This window comes from Bos taurus, chromosome 10, assembly GCF_002263795.3.
Source record: "Bos taurus isolate L1 Dominette 01449 registration number 42190680 breed Hereford chromosome 10, ARS-UCD2.0, whole genome shotgun sequence".
Taxonomy (NCBI): Eukaryota; Metazoa; Chordata; class Mammalia; order Artiodactyla; family Bovidae; genus Bos; species Bos taurus.
In genome coordinates, this window is record NC_037337.1 from 30,281,602 (window position 1) to 30,301,735 (window position 20,134).

General features: G+C 45.6%; 1 protein-coding gene across 1 annotated transcript; it reads right to left on the minus strand.

The window, feature by feature from the left end:
• Positions 1 to 7,029: 7,029 nt before the first annotated feature.
• On the minus strand, positions 7,030 to 12,307 carry ACTC1 (actin alpha cardiac muscle 1). The gene is made up of 7 exons (NM_001034585.2): positions 12,260 to 12,307; positions 11,522 to 11,672; positions 10,067 to 10,391; positions 9,192 to 9,353; positions 8,872 to 9,063; positions 7,909 to 8,090; positions 7,030 to 7,360 (listed from the first exon to the last, which is right to left on the minus strand). Exons 2-7 carry the CDS (start codon positions 11,648 to 11,650, stop codon positions 7,217 to 7,219), a joined length of 1,134 nt encoding a protein of 377 aa, NP_001029757.1. The 5' UTR covers positions 11,651 to 11,672; positions 12,260 to 12,307; the 3' UTR covers positions 7,030 to 7,216.
• Between the last annotated feature and the right edge of the window lie 7,827 nt (positions 12,308 to 20,134).

Below are 20,134 nucleotides of genomic sequence, written 5' to 3' on the forward strand. Positions count from 1 at the left end.
CTGCCACTTACTAGCAGGCTGACCTAAGGCAAACGGCCTCTTCAGCTCTCAGTTTTCATCAAAAAGGGTGGGGAGGGGGATAGTAATTCATTGTTTGGTTAAATTAGATAATAGATTTGAAGGGTTTAAGTGCAGTGGAGGACATAGGTAAGGGCCTAGTCATTGTTAAATAATAACATTAGTATCCTCATCATTATTTTAGGCACCCAACCTTTTAGTGAGGTCAAGTTGCTCTGGTCTAAAGGTGGCCAATGTGGGAAGCACAAAGATAAAAAGCTGCCTCCCGAAAGAAGAAGCCATGTCTACTTCATTCCAGGGAGCAGTAAGGATTCCCACTACGTAAGCTAAGTTTCTAACCCAACTTAGTTCGGCAAAACATAAGTATATCCTGTATATCTGCTTTCCTTGCTGAGGACACCCACTGGCTGCAGAAGAGCGTGTATAAGCAATTGTTCGGGAAGAGGGTTGGGAAGAGCAGTGGGAGGCTGCTACCGCACTGCAGCTGCCTGCTTTCTCACCCACTCTGGCTGTTCTAACAGCTTGTGGGAACTTAGCCACTGTAGCCACCTTAAGTGGCTCCCTTGGTGGCTCAGACGGTAAAGAATCTGCCTGCAATGTGTGAGACCCAGATTCCATCCCTGAGTCAGGAAGATTCCCCTGGAGAAGGGAATGGCACCCCACTCTAGTATTCTTGCCTGGAGAATCCCATGGACAGAGGAGCCTGGTGGGCTATAGTTCATGGGGTTGCAAAGAGTTGGACATGGCTTAGCAACTAACACTGACTTCTTATAGCTTGTAGGAACTAGTCAGAAGGGAGGAACAAAGGAAGACTATGCACCATGTATCTGATGCTAGAGATGAAAATGTTTCCCCAAAGGTTTGGGGTCAAAGGACATTTCAACCCACCATCACACTGCCAGAGACTGACCCCTCTTGCTTTCTATTTGAAGTTGTTCAGGGGATAAAACTGTCTGGCCAGCCGCCTAATAAGCTCTGGGAATGGAATAATTTCTTCCTTATGCAAAAGCAAGGATGAGGGCACAGAGCCAAATCCGTAGTTTACTATAAAAAAGAAAATATCATCATACTTTTTGGTTAGTTGGGATGAGCAGCCCAGAGTAATGTATAAATAAAAGTACCTTTCAATGTCTTTAATGAAGAAAACTTTAATGTCTTATTATCAGCAATCCCTGTTTGAGTAATAGGATTGGATACTCATGTGAGTAACATGGACTTCCCTGGTGGTTTAGATGGTAAAGAATCTGCCTGCAATGCAGGAGACCCAGGTTCAATTCCTGGGTTGGGAAGATCCTCTGGAGAAGCAAATGGCAATCCACTCCAGTATTCTTGCCTGGGGAATTCCATGGACAGAGGAGCCTGGCTGCCTCCAGACAATGGTTCACAGAGTCAGACACAACTGAACAACTAACACACACACACACACTAATAACATAGATCTCTCCCCCGAGCTCAGTCTAAGGAGATTCACAAGTGCACCAACTGTTGTTGTCATGTGCTGTAAATGCTTTGTAGAGTCAGAAACAAGGCACTGTGAAAGCACTGAAGAGACACCCCCTGACCCTCATGCTTTCTCTATGACTGATGGTATGTTTCCCAAAATGGATACATGAGCATCTGGGCAAGTTTGGATCTGAGTTTCAAACATATAGGAGCTAGTCTGGAGGGCAGAGGAATGAAGAAAAGTTCTAAGTAATAGAATTAAAAGATCTTACCAGGAAATACAGGCTTCCCAGATGGCACTAGTGGTAAAGACCCCTGGCACCACCTGCCAGTGCAGGAGACATAAGAGGCGTGGGTTTGACCCCTGGGTCAGGAAGATCCCTTGGAGGAAGGCATGGTAACCCACTCCAGTATTCTTGCCTGGAGAGTCCCTGGGCAGAGGAACCTGGTGGGCCCCCGTTCATGGGGTCACAAAAGAGTTGGACATGGCTGAGCGGCTAAACAGCAACGAATAGAGAAACCACTGCAGTGTAAAGAGACATTTACAGCTCACCTCCCTGTCTACCACCCAACCCAAGCCCCCAAAATCTATGCTAGAAACAAAAAAAAGGGGAGAGAGGGAAGTAAACTTTGTTGTTTATCTGGAGCCCAAATGCCCTCCTGAGGGGCACTGTGCTTAGTGTCTTAAATGCATGATACCATTACATTCCCATGACAACTCTTGGACCATGGTTTTAGTTACTCCTTCTGTTCTAAAGTTTAGAGAGTTTAGGTAATTAATTTACTTCACTAGTTGGCAACTAGTCAACAGCAGAACTAGGATTTGCACTCAAATCTTTTTTGACTGAAAGCCCATGCAACGCCAAAAATTATTGTTAAATTATGAGTGTGTTTTCTAGTGGGAATATATGTTCTAACTTTTCCCCAGGAACAGATTAGGTAATTAGGTAACTAATATGTTAATTAGCATAGCCTGCTTTTGAGGAATACCTATAAAGGTCAGGCAAGTGTCATCACCATATGAGTAGTAGGAAGAATTTCCTGGGTGGCCAGCCTTGGTTGAAGGCACTGGAAAAGAAGTCCAAAGCGTAGATCCTAGAGTTAAAGATGCCTTGGGAAAATTTCAGTATTTTTTCTTAGGCAGGTTTGCTTTTAAATTTCCCACACGTTGCCTGCTCTATCATATCCTACCCAATATGATGTCACCATCCAGTAGTATTTCCAGAGTTCCTCAAATCATCTTTCTGTGTTCAGCACTAAACCTACTGACTTAATCTCTTGCTTACCCTTGACTCCAGAGTTCACTTTTCATTTGCTATTGATGCCACATTTTAGTTCAGCTTTACTGCAATCTTCCCTCTGCCTCTCTTCCCCAACCCCGATTCCCAAGGAAGCTGCAGTAAAACAGTGCACAGCAATTAGCAAATAATGCCATGGAGGAACTGCAGACCACCCCTGCTTACATCTCTTATGACTCAGCTCCCTTTCCCTGGCAGGAGAGATGGCCCAGGACTAGAGGACTCAAGAGAGCTATGCTTGACTAAAGCTCTTTATCCTACTAGTCAATCTTTGTTATTGCTGTTTAGTTGCTAAGTCGTGTCCGACTCTTGCAACCCTGTAGACTCTAGCCCCTCAGGCTCCTCTGTCCACGGGATTTCCCCAGCAAGAATACTGGAGAGGTTTACCATTTCCTTCTCCAGGGGATCTTCCCAACCCAGGGATTGAACCCTAGTCTCCTGCAATGGCAGGGGATTCTTTACCACAGAGCCTCAAAGGAAGCTTGATTACATCTGTTGCATGCAGAGCCGTTGTGTGAATTGCAGAAATTACTGTCTAGCATTGAGTTCACCAGTGACCAGAGGCAGACTTTTGCATTTTTCCCCTTCTTCCTAATATCGGCTTGGTTGCCATAGCAATGGCCAAGCTCTGCCTGAAGGAGAGACTCCTTCTATAATGAGCCTGGAAGAGCTCAAGTTGAATATAGACAACTTTTGCTATTTCAGGCCTAAAAGACTTGAAATTTCTTCCCTACCTATTAGTTCCTAGGAAATATTTATGGTATTTATGTAATTTTAATCATAAAGTGAGTCTGACTTTTTATTTCCTTTTCAACACCTGGCTAATCAAGTCTTACAGAGATTGTTGGGTTTCTGGATCCCCAGGCCACAGTGGAGTCTGGAGAGATTGTTGCCGCCAAAATCTTGGCTTTCTCTGCCCACCGGAGCCAAGTATGAAAATACGGAGACAGTTTGGAGGAAGCAGAAAAATGGCTTTAATCCTCAAGCCAGTAGAGGAGAGAACATAGTAGGCTCATGCCTCAAGAACTGTGTTTCCCCTCCATAGGGAATCCAGGAGAATCAAGTTGGAGCTTGCAGTTAGGGGTTGGAGATAAAGAACAAGGTGTAGGGATCCTGTGTTCTTCTTTCTTTTTGCACTGTGGCTGGCAGACAGTCACCTTCTTGCTGTGCCCTTACCTGCCCTTTCCTGTGTATGGGCGCACTCCAGGTAGCTCACCTTCTTATAAGAACATCAGTCCTGTTGGATTAGGGCCCCACCTTTATATCTCATTTAACCTTAATGACTCCTTAAAGGTCTTGTCTCCAAATACAGTCACGTTGCGGAGGTTAGGGTTTCAACATATGAATTGCAATTGTGGCAGGGGTCAAGATGGGTTGGGAGTGCCATACATAATTCAGGCCATAATAGATTCCATAGAAGAAGTGGAGAGGAAGGTGGAGACCCAGTTTTAGGCTGACATTGTATCTAGCTCAGGGTATAGTAAACTGATCCTACCTCTCTATTCCATTTTCTTCAGTTATTATCCTTTTCTAACTCTACACTTTAATTATTTAAACACATCTACATAATAACCATTGCTAAGAAGTGACCATTGTTAAGGAAAATAAAGACACAGTGTTTTAGAATCTTAGAAATAAATCCAACTACTTCTTTCATTTTAGACTGAGAAAAATATCATGATCAATATGGGTTGTTTTACATTGAATCTTAACCAAGATCTATTTACTGTAGACATTTCAATTTATACATGTGAGGGTGGCCTTAAGAAAAATCTTATTGCCTTAATACCTTTCTTAAGTATGATTATTAGAAGAGTCACTTGTTCTAATATCTTATACCCTATCAAGCCGAGATGAGGAAACCTCAAAATTCAATAAGAACCTGTGTACTTTCCACTTTTGATACAAATATCAGAAACTGATTCCAAAAACTTCCACTTTTAAGCAGAAACAATACCCATTTCATTTACATTCACACATAGAAAGAACCACAGGTGATGCAGAAGCCAGTTGCCTAAACCTAAAGTATTAATACTGTATTTAGAGAATAAAATTCATAATTTACAACCTTTTCAATTTGAGAAAAAAGAGACACAGAGACTGGCTAAATAGTATCTTCCCATACATGCTCCAAATCTGTCTCTGGCTAATACTTAATTTTTAAATCAATCTATCTGTGCTACAAGAAATAGTTGGGGGAAGAAAGGAAAATCTACAGTAAAGTTTATTGTATCGTATGTAAATGTCACTAATTATTTATTCTCTAACCCTTAATGCAAAGAAAGACTTCCATTTAGCTGTGCTAAATATGGAGCTCTAAGCGCAGCCAATGTGCTCTATTCCATCTTTGTGTCCCCCACACCTACTTCTGTGCCTGGCCCAGAATCAAGGATCAAGAGATGTTTTCATAAGTGAATGAACATAAAGACATAATTACTACCTTGAATGATAATGACATTGGGAACTTATTAAGATTGTCTGATGAGCTATAAATACTCTGAATTTTGAACCCAGACTCTCAAAAGGGTGTGTGATAGAATGTGGTTACTTTTGATAAACTATGACTAAGTTAGAAAAGATTGTTGTAGAAGAATCATTAGATTAGATGCCAAAAAATCTGGGTTCCTGACTTGGGTATTCCACAAAGAAGCTATATAACATCGTGTGTGTGTGTGTGTGTGTGTGTGTGTGTGTGTGTGTGTTTGTGTGGGCATGTGCACTCAGTTTTGTCCGACTCTTTGCAAACCATGGACTATAAGTCACCAGGCTTCTCTGTCCATGGGATTCTCCAGGCAAGAAGTAAGTAAGTAAGCTGCCATCTCCCACTCTAGGGGGTCTTTCCGACCCAGAGATCGAACCTGTGTCTCTTATTGCCTGGGCAGGTGGTTCTTTACCACTAGCACCACCTGGAAGCCCATATAACATTGTACCCATTGCTTAATCTGTGTTTTAATTCTCTCATCAATAGATAAAAGTTTAATTAACTTCATTCAATTGGTCTTACATGGCTTCCCAGGTAGCACTAGTGGTAAATAATCTGCCTGCCAATGCAGGAGATGTAAAAGACTTGGGTTCAATTCCTGGGTTGGGAAGATCCTTTGGAGAAGGGCATGGCAACCCAATCCAGTATTCTTGCCTGGAAAATTCCATGGACAGAGGAGCCTGGTGGGCTACAGTCCATGGGTTGCAAAGAGTCGGACACGACTGAGTGGAAACACACACATACCCATACAGATGGTCTAACAGTTCATCAACAATTAAATTGAAGGTGAAAATTTTTAAAGCTCTGCAATCAGGTTGAAATCTACCTTTCCAAATTGATGGCCTAAAATTCATCAGTTCCCACCAGCCTGCCTTGTACTTTGTGTGATGGTGTCTGCCTTGTCTCCTGCTGAGATTTTCTCCCTCCTTTTCCCACCTCTTTAATTCTTAACCACCCTTCAAGACCCATACTCATATGTCCATTTCCTTGAAACCTCCCAAACCACATACACTGGGAGCTTCTGAGTAGTGTGTATGTGAACCCCTCAAAGACAGAGTATGATAGAGGTGCTATCCCCAACGTCCTTTGCAAAGAGTACAGCACAGAGTGAAGGGAATATTGTGCGTTTCTGCCCCCTTAACCCCTCAGGACTTTAGAGCCTTCACTCTACTCAACTCAAGATCCCAAGATTTCAGAGAACTGAAGAGCCTGAAGATGTCTGTCCCACAAGTCGGTCACTGACTAGGCGGAGGTATCTGGTGCCCGTTTCCTCACATTTCTTTCGGTGTTTGTTTTTGGCCACACCATGTGGCTTGTGTGATCTTAGTTCCAGGGGCTGAATCTGCTCCCACAGCAGTAAAAGCTCGGAGTCCTAACAGCTGGACCTCCAGAGAATTCCCCATCCTCACGTTTGTTTTGAACATTCACAGTGGTCTTGATTTGCTTAGGGAGTATTTGGAATGGGGTATGGCTGGGCTTTTCTGTCAGCTGGCCTCAGTGTTTCACTGTTAACATGCCTGGCCCTCAGGAAGACAATGGAAAAGACTGTGAATTTATACTAATCTATTTAAAATAACCTTTGACTTTCTCATTTCCCAAAGGGTAAAATCAAAATTTAATATTGTAGCTCCCAGCTAAAAGTCACACTGATGAACTTATGTGGTGCTGTGATATTACAAAGCTCATGGTATCAAGGCCATCAGTATACGAGCTCACAGACTGAGCAAGCAAACATTGGCCCCATCCCACCCCTTCCCCAAACCCCAAACAGAAATAAGAAATGCTTGCTTTTGTAGGTTGCAAGTCCTGATCTGGTTTATTTATAAAGCAATAAATATTAGAAGCACAAATAAATTGCACGTGTGTAAACAAACTGTACAATGATTGATGAGAGATGAGGGAGGGTGGTTCAGAAGACTCCAAAAAGCATCATACCATCATCCTGAATGTAATGTAGACTAAGAGAGAAGGCACCTTAGAAGCACTTGCGGTGGACGATGGAGGGGCCTGCCTCATCATACTCTTGCTTGCTGATCCACATCTGCTGGAAGGTGGACAGGGAGGCCAGGATGGAGCCCCCAATCCAGACAGAGTACTTACGCTCAGGGGGAGCAATAATCTGCAGAAGGAAATCGAAAACTGCCAGTGAACTCTGAGGTTCCAAGCAACAGAGAAAGCAACATGGTGGGGAGATTCACGGAAAATACACTGGTGATCAAGTTGCTGTAATGTGATACAAATGAATAAGCTCAGTAATCCTACAAATGAATATGGTTGACTCACGATGAATGCATTTTTCTCTATTTCATCAATTCCATGATCAAAGACTCTGTAAAATAGAAGTTCCCCACTTCTCTGAACCAGAGAATATGTGGCAATAAGCTATAGGCATGGTGAAGCCTAGTTTGAAAGTTGGGGTCTTTTAAAATGTGTTCAAAGATTTAGATTTTTTTTTCCTCAAAGATTTATTTTTATCCACTGCTTCAAAGTGTTTTAAAATCTCCTATCTGGGGAAAAGTGCCAGCAAAGTCAGAAAAGGTGCTATAAAAGCAAAAGGTTTCTGTGAGAACAGGAAGCTATTTGTGTGAGGGGAAAGGAGTTAGGAATTCTGCTTGGTATATGGAGACCTGCCTTGGTTCCCCCTACCCCACCACAGAAGTTCTTTACCTTAATTTTCATGGTGCTGGGAGCCAGGGCAGTGATTTCCTTTTGCATGCGATCAGCAATACCAGGGTACATGGTGGTACCTCCGGATAAGACATTGTTGGCATACAGGTCCTTGCGAATATCAATGTCACATTTCATGATGCTGTTGTAAGTCGTTTCATGGATGCCGGCAGATTCCATACCTATGAGCAAGTTTAAAAAAGTCACAGTGCATTCAGGCCATGGGGCCAGGGTGGAGGGAAAAGAACAAGACTTCTCTGTGTTGGTAAACTGTCACCATTTGTCTCTGAAACATATGTTCCTCTATAAGATACACTGCAGAGTTTTGTGGAACAGATGTCTTAAAAGTGCTGAGAGTAATCTACAACAGACTGCCAAGACACAAACAACTGCTTTTAGCACCTGTTTGGAGGGAACACGCACTGTAACCATCAGACCTATGGAGATGTAATAGAAAAGCATGAGACACACATTCATGTGAAATGAATGCCATTCTTATTTATGGACTAAAATAAGATACTGGCAAGCTTCCTCTTGGAAATCCCTGCTTAGGAAAGATGTTCAGTGACACGTGAGTGTCCAGTTATTACTATAAGTAGGATTGTTATCACACTTAATAATGAGTGACTCAGAAGTAAGGTCTAACTACTTGGTGATGGAATCTACCAGAATAAGTCAGCACTCTTGAGTCATCATCTCTTCCTTGCAGATATGGATTATTCCGTTACTACTCTATCTCATTCCTTGTTTCAAGATGAAGCCGGTGTGTCATCCTTTATCATATCATTGCTGCAGAGGAGGAATGGCCATCCCTGCAAAAGCCATCAGGACCTGAGGCTGAACTGTGTGGGTCTCCAAGCTATGACTACTTTCAACACAAGGGCCCCTTAATCATTGTTGATTATAATAGATTTTTCTCTGGAAGCCCCAAGCTGCGTTTCTGCACCAGACCATCCAACTCACCAATGAAGGAGGGCTGGAAGAGCGTCTCAGGGCAGCGGAAGCGCTCATTGCCAATAGTGATGACTTGGCCATCAGGCAGTTCATAGCTCTTCTCCAGGGAGGAGGAAGAAGCAGCCGTAGCCATTTCATTCTCAAAATCCAGAGCAACATAGCACAGCTTCTCTTTAATGTCACGAACAATCTCACGTTCAGCTGCAGAAATAAAGGGGGTCACAGGTAAGCTCTGAAGAATGACATCAGCTTTGGAGAGGTAGGTGGGGTCACTGGTGGAGGAGAAAACCAGACACTTACTGTGGCAGATGAAACACACACAGACTCACCGGTGGTGACAAAGGAGTAGCCACGCTCAGTGAGGATCTTCATGAGGTAATCTGTGAGATCCCGACCAGCTAGATCCAGACGCATGATGGCGTGGGGCAAGGCATAGCCCTCATAAATGGGGACGTTGTGGGTCACACCATCCCCAGAGTCCAGAACAATGCCTGTCAGAGGAAGTAGGCAAAAACAAGGTAAATCTCTGAGGACACCACTGCTTTCGCCATGTCAAAGCCTACTTTCACTCTTGGCTAAGAGATACTAGCACTGGGCAAAGATCCAGATAAAATTAGATCCCTTAGACGTGAAGAATAAAAATGAGCATAATGAATGCTAAGCCTAAAGCCAGCGACAGCTCATCCTTTTAAATATTGTGGTAGAAGAATTTCCCCAGGAGACTTTCAAATGACCATCCCTCTTACCAGTCATTAGCATATTATGCAAGCCTCCAGGTGTGTTTTTTTGTTTTTCCTCACATCTAATTTACACATTTCTCTTTTTTGACTCAGACCTTGTAGGGAATGTAGGTTCTCTCTGGGTTCGTCTCTACTGGAGATGTTTGCCCAGGGGCTGCGATAATGTGAACACACACCAATTGCTACATTCCAGGCTACTAGTTTGTGCAGAGCCTCAATATCTGACATCACATATTTTAGGCAAGGCAAGGCTCTAACTCCATATTCTTTCCGCTCTTAGAAATAAGCGTGCTCAGGGTACTATTGCTACCTCTCTCTCTTGGCACAGACACCTTCCCAGAGAGTGTGAGGAAAGAGATCATTCTTTTTTCATTGGGGAAACTGATTCACAGCAAGGTCAGTGACCTGGGAGTATAATTAAGACAGACTATCTCATGATTGCACACCTTACAATCCAAACACACCTGTGGTACGACCAGAAGCATACAGGGACAGCACTGCCTGGATGGCCACATACATGGCGGGGACATTGAAGGTCTCAAACATGATCTGAGTCATCTTCTCACGGTTGGCCTTGGGGTTCAGTGGAGCCTCGGTGAGCAGAGTGGGGTGCTCCTCTGGGGCTACACGGAGCTCATTGTAGAAGGTATGGTGCCAGATCTTCTCCATGTCATCCCAGTTGGTGATGATGCCATGTTCAATGGGGTACTTGAGAGTCAGGATACCTCGCTTGCTCTGGGCTTCATCACCTACATAGGAATCCTTCTGACCCATACCCACCATGACTCCCTACAAGAAGAAAGAGATTAGAAAATCAAGCTTCCTCCATGTCAGGAATGTATTCAATGCCTAATTAATTTGTCTAACTGCCCAAATCAAGGGGCATCTTATGAATACCAGAAATAATAAACAATAGTTTACCCCAATTCAGAAATATCATTTAAAATCAGTTCTGCACCTTTCTCCACCCCACCCTCAGGAGGCATAATTCTATTGTTTAGAATATAACTGGGGGTGAGGAGGAATGAAGCTATTTCACTGAAGAAGCTGAGCTTCATCTCATTTTTAAATTGCCATAATGTCTTCATTAAATTATTAAGCTTATCACCTATGTCAACTGGAATATAAATGACTACATTGTGGAATGACTGTATTAATGACACATTGTGTGTCTCCTCAGAAAAGATTTTGACATTCATCAAGTGAACCTAAAAAGAAGGACAGATATGCCATTATCGTTGTGTCTGTGAAATCCAGCCTGAGTGAAATCCAGAGTGTCCTGGAGTACCCATGGTCACCCACACTGAGGAATACCCTCTCCTCCCTGGCAGTCTGTCTGGCCAGGCATTATGGCACAGCCAGAGAGCATCGTGTCTCTTTTAATAAACAAGGTGGTATGTCACTATCACTACGCACTTACTGCCTCTGTCACGCCTGGCTTCTAAAAATGCAATGGCCAGGAAGCAGATAGATTGCATCTTTTGGGAGCCCTAAAAACTGGCTGTGAACAAGAGGGAGCAATGTGGCTTGGCCCCTGGTTGGCTGGGAGAAGTTGTATTATTATGAGTTTTGAACAGGACTGAAAAAAAAAGGCCAAGGAGTAAGGTGAAATGTATAAGAGGAAGAGAGGACTGAGAGAAGCTGCTGCCTTTTCACACCAGGGAGTTGGACCCTTGGCGAGCTGTGTCCCTGAAGTGGACTGGGGTGGGGTGTGGAATGCACATTTCCTGGTCTGTTGGCGGCTGTAAGTTGTTACTTGTCAGCTCGGATTTGAAGCTAATTCATCTTTTTCTATCTGACCTAAAAAGTTCATGAAACAGGAGGGTCAAGTGAGTCATTTCCTCGGTTGCTGGGCTGAAGAGGTGGCAGGAGAGGGGTGTGCAATGGGGCTGGGGACTATGAAGCGGGGTGAGGTTTACCTGGTGGCGCGGGCGGCCCACGATGGAAGGGAAGACGGCGCGGGGCGCGTCGTCGCCCGCGAAGCCGGCCTTCACCAGCCCGGAACCGTTGTCGCACACCAGGGCGGTGGTCTCCTCATCGTCGCACATCTTGGCACAGCTTCAGCGGGGTCTGCAGGTGGAGCAGAGCAAGGCGGCCCAAGTTCAGTGCCTGCGGAGCTGGCCTGGTCCTCTCCCCCGGAGGAGGGGACAGAGCAGAGGGGGTTCCGCGGGCGGGAGTCGGGGGCGGGGGACGCCTGCGGTCTCCCTTCCCCTGGGGCAGAAAAAGAGTGAGAAGAAGCTGCGGAGCAGGGGATGAGGACCCGGACAGGCTCCCCGGCCAGCAGGCTCACCCTCTGCCCCAGGGCAAGAGGGACAGCCATCCCTTAGAAGGTCCTCCCCAGCCCTTCACACTTTCGCCTTTTCACAAACTGGGAACCCACTACGGCTCCATCCACACTCCCATCCATGCTCCAGCCCCAGGGGGAGAGAAAAGCACAAGACAACAGGGACCCCCAGTGGGGCGCAAGGCTCCCCCTCTGCGAGCCCCTCTCCTGGGAGCCCCTCTCCTGTGAAGATCGAGACCCAGGACAAAAGAAGTTAGAACCAAATGGAAAGTTTGGTCTTAAAAGAAGAAAAGTGATGGAGCGGCGGGAGCGCGGGGCACTGGCTCAGGGCGCGGGGCGGAGGGAGGCGCGGAAGCGGGCGGCGCTGACTCACGGTCCGCGGGGCGGGATCTGCTCGGTGGCTCAGACGGCTGCAGGCGCTGGTGCCCCGCGCGCGGCGCGCGGCTTTATAGCGCGCTGATGGACGGGGTCAGTTGGAGAGATCGGGGGCAGGGGTGGGGGGCCCGGTCGGCCACCTTGCCTTATTTGGTCGCCTTCGCACCACTGAGGAGCGCCGAGGCCATTCATGGAGCCAAGGGCAGGGGAGAGTATCAGCCAGGGGGCCCCCAGACCATGTAAGGAAGGGGAGGGGGCAACCAGGGGGATGGCCAAATAGGGAGCTAGGGAGGGGCAGACCGTGAAGGGTAGGGGGCAGGGGAAGACTGAGTGACGCCAACCCACCCCCACCCCCTTCCTGGGTGGGGGTGCTCCCTGGGTGTGCGTCGGACTGGTTCCTCCGCAGCCCCGCCAGCCTAAGAGACAATAAGCCACATACAAGTGGGAAGGCTTGGCGCCCTGCCCTCTGCTGAGGGGTCCTGACAGCTGGGCCAAGGCAGCCGGGGAGTGACGGCAGCTTGTCATCCTCCTGCTCTGGGAGCTGGAGGAGCAGAGCCCTGGGAATCCTCATGGGCCCTAACGGCACCCCAGCAGCACAACTGGGGGCCAGAAAAGGGGCGCATGGCACAGGACACCCTCCTGGGCTGGTCCCCACCAACCTGCATGACAGCTCAGAGATCTGTACTCTTTTGTGGCAGAAAGCCGAGATTAACCAAGGCCACCTTGGTCCCCGATTTATGCTTGGTTCCAGGGGCTGGTTAGGGAAGAGGCCAGACAGAGCTGCTCTGAGAGCTTGCTTAGTCTTGCTGGGGGACAGAGCAGGTGTACCCCGGCCCAGACATCAGGTGGCTTTCCTCCATGTCTCCAGGGTTTTGCTCAAACTCAGACTCCAGTCTTTAGGCCAGAAAAGGACTCCTTGCTGTCAAAGTAAATGAAGGAACAAATGCCAAAGGTGACTTGTCCATTAGCTGGTGGATGAAGGTTTCCCTGGTGGCTCAGATGGTAAAGAGTTGGCCTGCAATACAGGAGACCTGGGTTCAATCCCTGGGTTGGGAAGATGCCCTGGAGAAGGGAATGGCAACCCACTCCAGTATTCTTGCTGGGAGAATTCCATGGACAGAGGAGCCTAGCGGGCTACAGTCCATGGGGTCACAAAGAGTCGAACACCACTAAGTGACTAACACACGCACACAGGGGAACATCCATAAACTGAGGGCCAAGGCCTTTATTCCAGGTGAAGATAAGACTGAAAGAGAACTATTCTTGTCAAGAAGATAGCAGCAACTTCAACCTATGAACATACCAAAGAAATATCATCATAACCAGGCATGAATTAGAAAAGCAGAGTCTCAGGCCCCACCCCAGAACTACTGAAGCAGAAGCTGCTTTCTAGCAAGATGCTTGGTTGATTCATATGTATGTCGATGTGTAAAAAGCCCAGGTATAAACGATATCAGCTCCTTTGTGGAGGATCTGGGGATTTTGGAGAAAGGGATGACATGAATGAAGGAGGCGAGAAAGGAACAGAGAGATAGAAGGACACAGATCCCTGGTTTGCCCTGGGGTGCCCTGTATTCTCAGTTCTTGACCGGCACTTTGATTTTTAATGCTTGTGTTTTTCCTCCCGTTCACACCAGTTAAAAATAGAAAACTGGGCACAGGCATCCATCTCTGGAGTGGTCTTGGATTGATATGCTAAGGAGGCCTGCTGATTAGATACTTGTCCAGACTGGGGAATGCTGGGTCCTCCCCTCTGAGCTCCCCAACCATGTTTGGGTTGGTCTGGAGAAGAAAGCCTGAGGGCGGCTGGGTGATGGAGCCAGGTGAGGGTCATGCCAGCTGGGCTTGTTCTGCCAATGCGGTAAGCCTTTTTCAGTGAAAATGTCCATAGACAGGAGGCAAAGAGCAGAGCTGCTTGGGCTCAGGCAGATGCAGAAGAACCAAGAAAAAGCAGAAATGTGACTGGTGATACAGGCCAATATCCCTGGGTTTGACCCTCGCCTCTATCACTTATTACCTGTTTTGCTCTTGGGCAAATCGCTTCACTGTCTTAAGCCCCAATTTTACCCTCTGAAAACGGATACAATTCTTTTCGGCAGGGGTTACTAGTTATAGTAATAACTAGAGACAAGTGATATAAGCCACACAGAAGATAGAAAGCAAATAGTAACTATTACAATTCAGTAATAATAACACAGGCAGCTGTAGTTCTCACTCTTGAAATTTTGGGTCAATTTCATTCACTTATTGATTCAGCAAATATTTTTGGGACAAGAACTGTGCTTGTCACTGGGAAATAGTGAGCAATAAAACAGAGCAGGACTCATACTGCAGAGCAACTGCAAAGGAGTCAGAGACAGTTATTTATGGTATGTGCTGGGAAGGACAAAGAATCACTGGGATCGTCACAAAAATGGGGATTCAAAAGAAGGTTCAGGACTTCCCTGGTAGTCCAGTGGTTAAGACTCCAAGCTTCCACTTCAGAGGATGAGTTCGATCCCTGGACAGGGAAAGTTCTGCATGCCTCGTGGTACGCTCCCCCACCAAAAAAAGAGTTCAGAGAAAGGCTTCCTGAGGAAATATTTCATTACTTTTAAAGTAGAGTAGGACTTTTTGTGTGAAAGAAACAGTTTCTCCTTGGGAGTGGCTGATGGCACATTCCCACATTCACTGCCATTTGTGTAAAGGGAACTCCTGGAAAGTTTAGCAGATCACCAAACACCATGGTTATTTCTGAACCCTTTGTAAATACTTCCAGGGCTCAGGACACCAATTCCAGCCCACCCACCTAGGGATCAGTCTGCCCTGGGAGTAGGTCGGTGGAGTACTGAAACCAGTTTCATAATCATCATCCTTAAAATGTTTAAAAAATAATTTCATGTTTTCCCATTTAGAACAAAACATATTTTCTTATGCATTATACTTATGGTAAGAACACTTTTTCCCATTCAAGACATGATGGTTCGATCTTTGTTCATTGTAATACTATTCAATTTCCACATTTGAAAACTCTAAACCCTGTTTTTATATATTTTAAAATTTAAGTCAATGGGAATATAAGATTTCAAGATTGATTTTCCTTTGACACCATTTTTCATGGATCCATTGAATTTGAAAGTTGATAGTGTCTACTTAAGTACAGAAAAGTGACTTACCTTTTGTGGTGCATTCTGGACGTTTAAAAAAATTTTGGTAAAATATACATACCACAAAATGTACCACTTTAATCCTCTAAAATTGCACAGTTCAGGAGTGTTAAGTACATTCACATTACTGTGCAGCCAGACAAACTCCCAGTTTTTGATGCAACTTGTGAATAAATTGACTTCAAAAATCCAGGAATGACTGTGCCCTGCAGTTTGAGAAAGACTGTCTTTTACATGGTAGAGAACCATTGTGCCTGCTTTGCCCAAGGTCACATGGGTGAGCAAATGGAAGAGTGAGGCTTCAAATCCAGGCACCAGACCACTCCATAATCCTAACCACCACCTCAAATGCCATGTAGTCCACTCAGACTGCTGTTTCTCCAAGTGGAATGCTGCAACCACTTGTAGCCAAATTACCCGGACTGCCTAATAGCAATGCAGATTCCCAGGTTTCACCCTGGAACAGTGAATCTGCATTTTAAATAAGTCACCACCCCTCTTCCCCAGGTACTTCACAGACAAACTTGTAGGCACTGCCTGGCTCTTCTTCCCCAGGCCCGAGGAGCTGTGCTGAAGGCTGCCCAAGCTGCCAGCACCGGCCTGAATCCAGCTTGGCTGACCTTGAACATCCCAGCGGGATGGCAAAAGCCAAACTCGGGCATGTCCCCAGGCTCTCGAGGGCCAGCAAGGCCCTTCTGGGCAGGGACAGGCCATGAGGGAGACGTGCAGGGCTGGCTGAAGGAACAGAAGGTGGGACCGTTCCTGCTGCCCTTGCCTCGAGGGAAGCCTGTTTCATCCACCATCTGCTGGGATCTGCAAGGGAGCGGCCGGCCTCCTCCCGGCACTGGGGGATTAACAGTCACTTATCTCAGCTGTTCCTCCATTCGGAGGTGTCACAGTATTTACAGAGAAGCCAGAAACAGACTGAGCCACACTTAATTCCTCCCCAGGAGCCCCCTAGCTCCTTCTGTAGCCCCTCCTGCATTCCACGTGCTAGGAGGCAGTGTGGGGAGGTGCTTTTTCTAGCCCAGACCAGGGGTCAGGGAGCCACCCTTCCTAACCATTTCTATTTTCTTTTCCTACACATTTGTCCACTCCCCCTGCCCTCTGGCAGGAGCTGGGCTTCAGTTTTCATTAAAAGAGGAAAGTGACGGGGTTGTGAGGGATGCAGGCCCCCACACATCCTGGCGCTCAGAATTCAATACCGGGGCATGCCTAATCTCCGCCACATGCTGCCCCATGTTTTACATGCAACCGCCGAGAAGATTAACCCAGGGGGAGGGTATTTCAACTCCAAATGGATTCTGTTCTAGGCAGATTCTGGCAGTCACTGCCTTCTGACATGATAGGAGCAACTGTGATGAACCATTTAATGAGATTTAGAGAAAAGACGATGAGGGAAGGGGAACATCATGTAGAAGGGCGTCCTTCTGAGTCTGAGTCACCTGGGACTAATGCTTGAAAAGCCAAATCTTTACTCTCTTCTATCCTGGGAAATCACAAAGGATTTCTAATCTGAATTCCTTAAAAGGAGTTTGAATCCTTCTAGAATGAAGTGCTGAAGCTCGCAGGTTTCTGCTTGGAAGGTATTCCTCTTAGCTCAGATTTGGCTTGCTCCCCACACTGGCAGTAACTATTTATGGAGTTTCGACTTTTCAAGTGTTACCTGGAGCAATCCTGTCTTCCCCAGAGAGCCCAAATGTGGCATCACCCAAACCCAAGCCTAAGTTTTGAGATCACACAAGAGCTAGGGGGTCTGTGTGGGAGGTGAGAGCTGTGATCTCAGCAATCCTCCTGCCAGCCACATTCCCTCAGCTGTGTGTGTGGAGTCCATCTCTGCCTTGTCAAAAGTAGGCACAACTGGGTAGGATTGTAAACTGGTATAGTTACTATGGAGAACAGTATGAAGGTTCCTTAAAAAATAAAAACAGAACCACCATATGACCCAGAAATCCCACTCCTGGGCATACATTCAGAGTAAATAAACTGCAATTCAAAAACATACATGCACCTCAGTAATCATTGCAGCACTATTTACAATAGCCAGAACATGGCAGCAACCTAAATGTCCATCAATACAGGAATGCAGAAAGAAGATGTGGTCAGTCAAGTTTAGTTGCTCAGTCGTGTCCAGCTTTTTGCAACCCCATGGACTGCAGCACACCAGTCTTCTCTGTCCATTACCAACTCTTGAAGCTTGCTTGTGTCTATGGAGTTGGTAATGCCATCCAACCATCTCATCCTCTGTCATCCCCTTCTCCTCCTGTCTTCAGTCTTTCCCAGCATCAGGGTCTTTTCCAATGTGTCAGTGCTTTGCATCAGGTGGCCAAAGTATTAGAGTGTCAGCTTCAGCATCAGTCCTTCCAATGATTATTCAGGGCTGATTTCCTTTAGAATTGACTGGTTTGATCTCCTTGCTGTCCAAGGGACTCTCAAGCGTCTTCTCCAACACTACAATTCAAAAGCATCAATTCTTTGGTGCTCAGCTTTATTTATGGTCCAACACTCACATCCCTCAAGAAGATGTGGTACATATATACAATGGAATATTACTCAGCCATCGAAAGAAATGAAATAGTGCCATTTGCAGCAACATGGATGATCTAGAGATTGTCATATTGAGTGAAATAAGTCAGACACAGACAAATATCATATGATATTGCTTATATGTGGAATCTTAAAAATAGGGTATGAATGAACTTATCTACAAAACCGGAATAGAGTCATAGATATGGAAAACAGACTTTTGGTTATCAGGGGATAAGTAGGGGAGGAATAAATTGGGAGACTGGAATTGACATAAACACACTACTACATATAAAGTGAAGTCACTCAGTCGTGTCCGACTCTTTGCGACTCCATGGACTGTAGCCTATCAGGCTCCTCCGTCTATGGGATTTTCCAGGCAAGAGTGTTGGAGTGGATTGCCATTTCCTTCTCCAGGGGATTTTGCCTGGTGGATCAGACGGTAAAGCGTCTGCCTGCAATGCAGGAAACCCAGGTTCAATCCCTGGGTGTTGGGAAGATCCCCTGGAGAAGGAAATGGCAACCCATTCCAGTAGTCTTGCCTGGAAAATCTCATGGACGGAGAAGCATGGTAGGCTACAGTCCATGGGGTTGCAAAGAGTCAGACTCAACTATATATAAAATAGATAACTAATAAGAACTTTATAGCACAAAGAGCTCTACTCAATGCTCTGTAATACATATGTGTAGTACTCTTGTCTGGAAAATCCCACGGACGGAGGAGCCTGGTAGGCTGCAGTCCATGGGGTCGCTAAAAGTCGGACATGACTGAGTGACTTCCTTTTCACTTTTCACTTCATGCATTGGAGAAGGAAATGGCAACCCACTCCAGTGTTCTTGCCTGGAGAATCCCAGGGACGGTGGAGCCTGGTGGGCTGCCGTCTATGGGGTCACACAGAGTCGGACACGACTGAAGCGACTTAGCAGCAGCAGCAGCAGCAGCATAACAGATTCACTTTACTGTACACCTGAAACTAACACAACATTGTAAATCACCTATACTGCAAATAAAATTTTTTTTAAAAAAGTAGGCACACATCTGACATGCAACAGAAGTAGCGGTAAGACTGCTAACATTTTTAAAGTATATACTGGGTCCATGCACTATACTGAGACTTCATATGTGTACATGATCAACATAGTAAGCTTCTAGATGAAGCTGGACTGACCGCTATTCCATTTTTACAGACCTACTCTTTAATATGATGTTAGTAGCCTATATGAAGAGGCTGTGTAGCAAACAAGTCACACCATTGCAAGGATGTTGCCATGGGTATTCTTCATAGGATATGGTCTTTTTTATTTATTTTTTAATTGGAGGAAAATTGCTTACCATGTTGTGTTGTTTTCTGCCATAAACAATGCAAATCAGCAATAATACATAGAGTATGGTCTTTATGAGCCTCTTAGAAGAATTTCCTGTCTGGTTCTTGTACCAAGAACAAAGGAGTTCTACCAAGTAACTGGTTTGTTTTGATCCTGTAGATCCTGAATCTAGTGACTGATCAGATTTTTCTTTTGGCAGTGGCCAAGAAAACCCTCAGGGCTTCCCTGGAAGCTCAACTGGTAAAGAATCCATCTGCAATGCAGGAGATCCACTTTGATTCCTGAGTCAGGAAGATCCACTGGAGAAGGGATAGGCTACCCACCCCAGCATTCTTGGGCTTGCCCAGTGGCTCAGATGGTAAAGAATCCACCTGCAGTATGGGAGACCTGGGTTGATCTCTGGGTTGGGAAGATCCCATGGAGGAGGGCATGGCAACCCACTCCAGTATTCTTGCCTGAAGAATGGGCTCTGTCCATGGGGTCACCCAGAGTTGGACATGACAGAGCAACTAAGCACAGCACAAGAAAAACCTCAGAAAACTATACTTGTAGCCCAGTTGTTCATTATGATCTGTCTTGCACATCCACTTCTATTTTTCACTTTCTTTTTTCTTCCACCTTAAAATTTTCTATGTCCATCTATCTTTATAAGCGAAGCTGCCATGCATCTTTTATGAGAGATAACAAAGGATGAATGGATAAATAGATAAAAATGAACTCATGGGACCATGGAGAGAATATTTGAAATTGAAATTGGGGTGATCAAGTAACCAAGAATCCAAGATATCTTGCATATGTCTGCTGGTTTCTTCCTTCCAAATGCAAGCATATATGCTTCATGAAAACACCCTTTGCCTGTGAGGGATTGTATCTTT

What these genes read in the sequence shown, in the direction of transcription:
- ACTC1 (NM_001034585.2), bottom strand. Translation starts at nt 11,650, where the DNA reads ATGTGCGACGATGAGGAGACCACCGCCCTGGTGTGCGACAACGGTTCC. An exon ending in CTTCCAGCCCTCCTTCATTG is followed by an intron (nt 8,091 to 8,871) that starts GTGAGTTGGATG and finishes ACTTGCTCATAG; the next exon opens with GTATGGAATCTGCCGGCATC. An exon ending in CCAGCACCATGAAAATTAAG is followed by an intron (nt 7,361 to 7,908) that starts GTAAAGAACTTC and finishes TTCCTTCTGCAG; the next exon opens with ATTATTGCTCCCCCTGAGCG.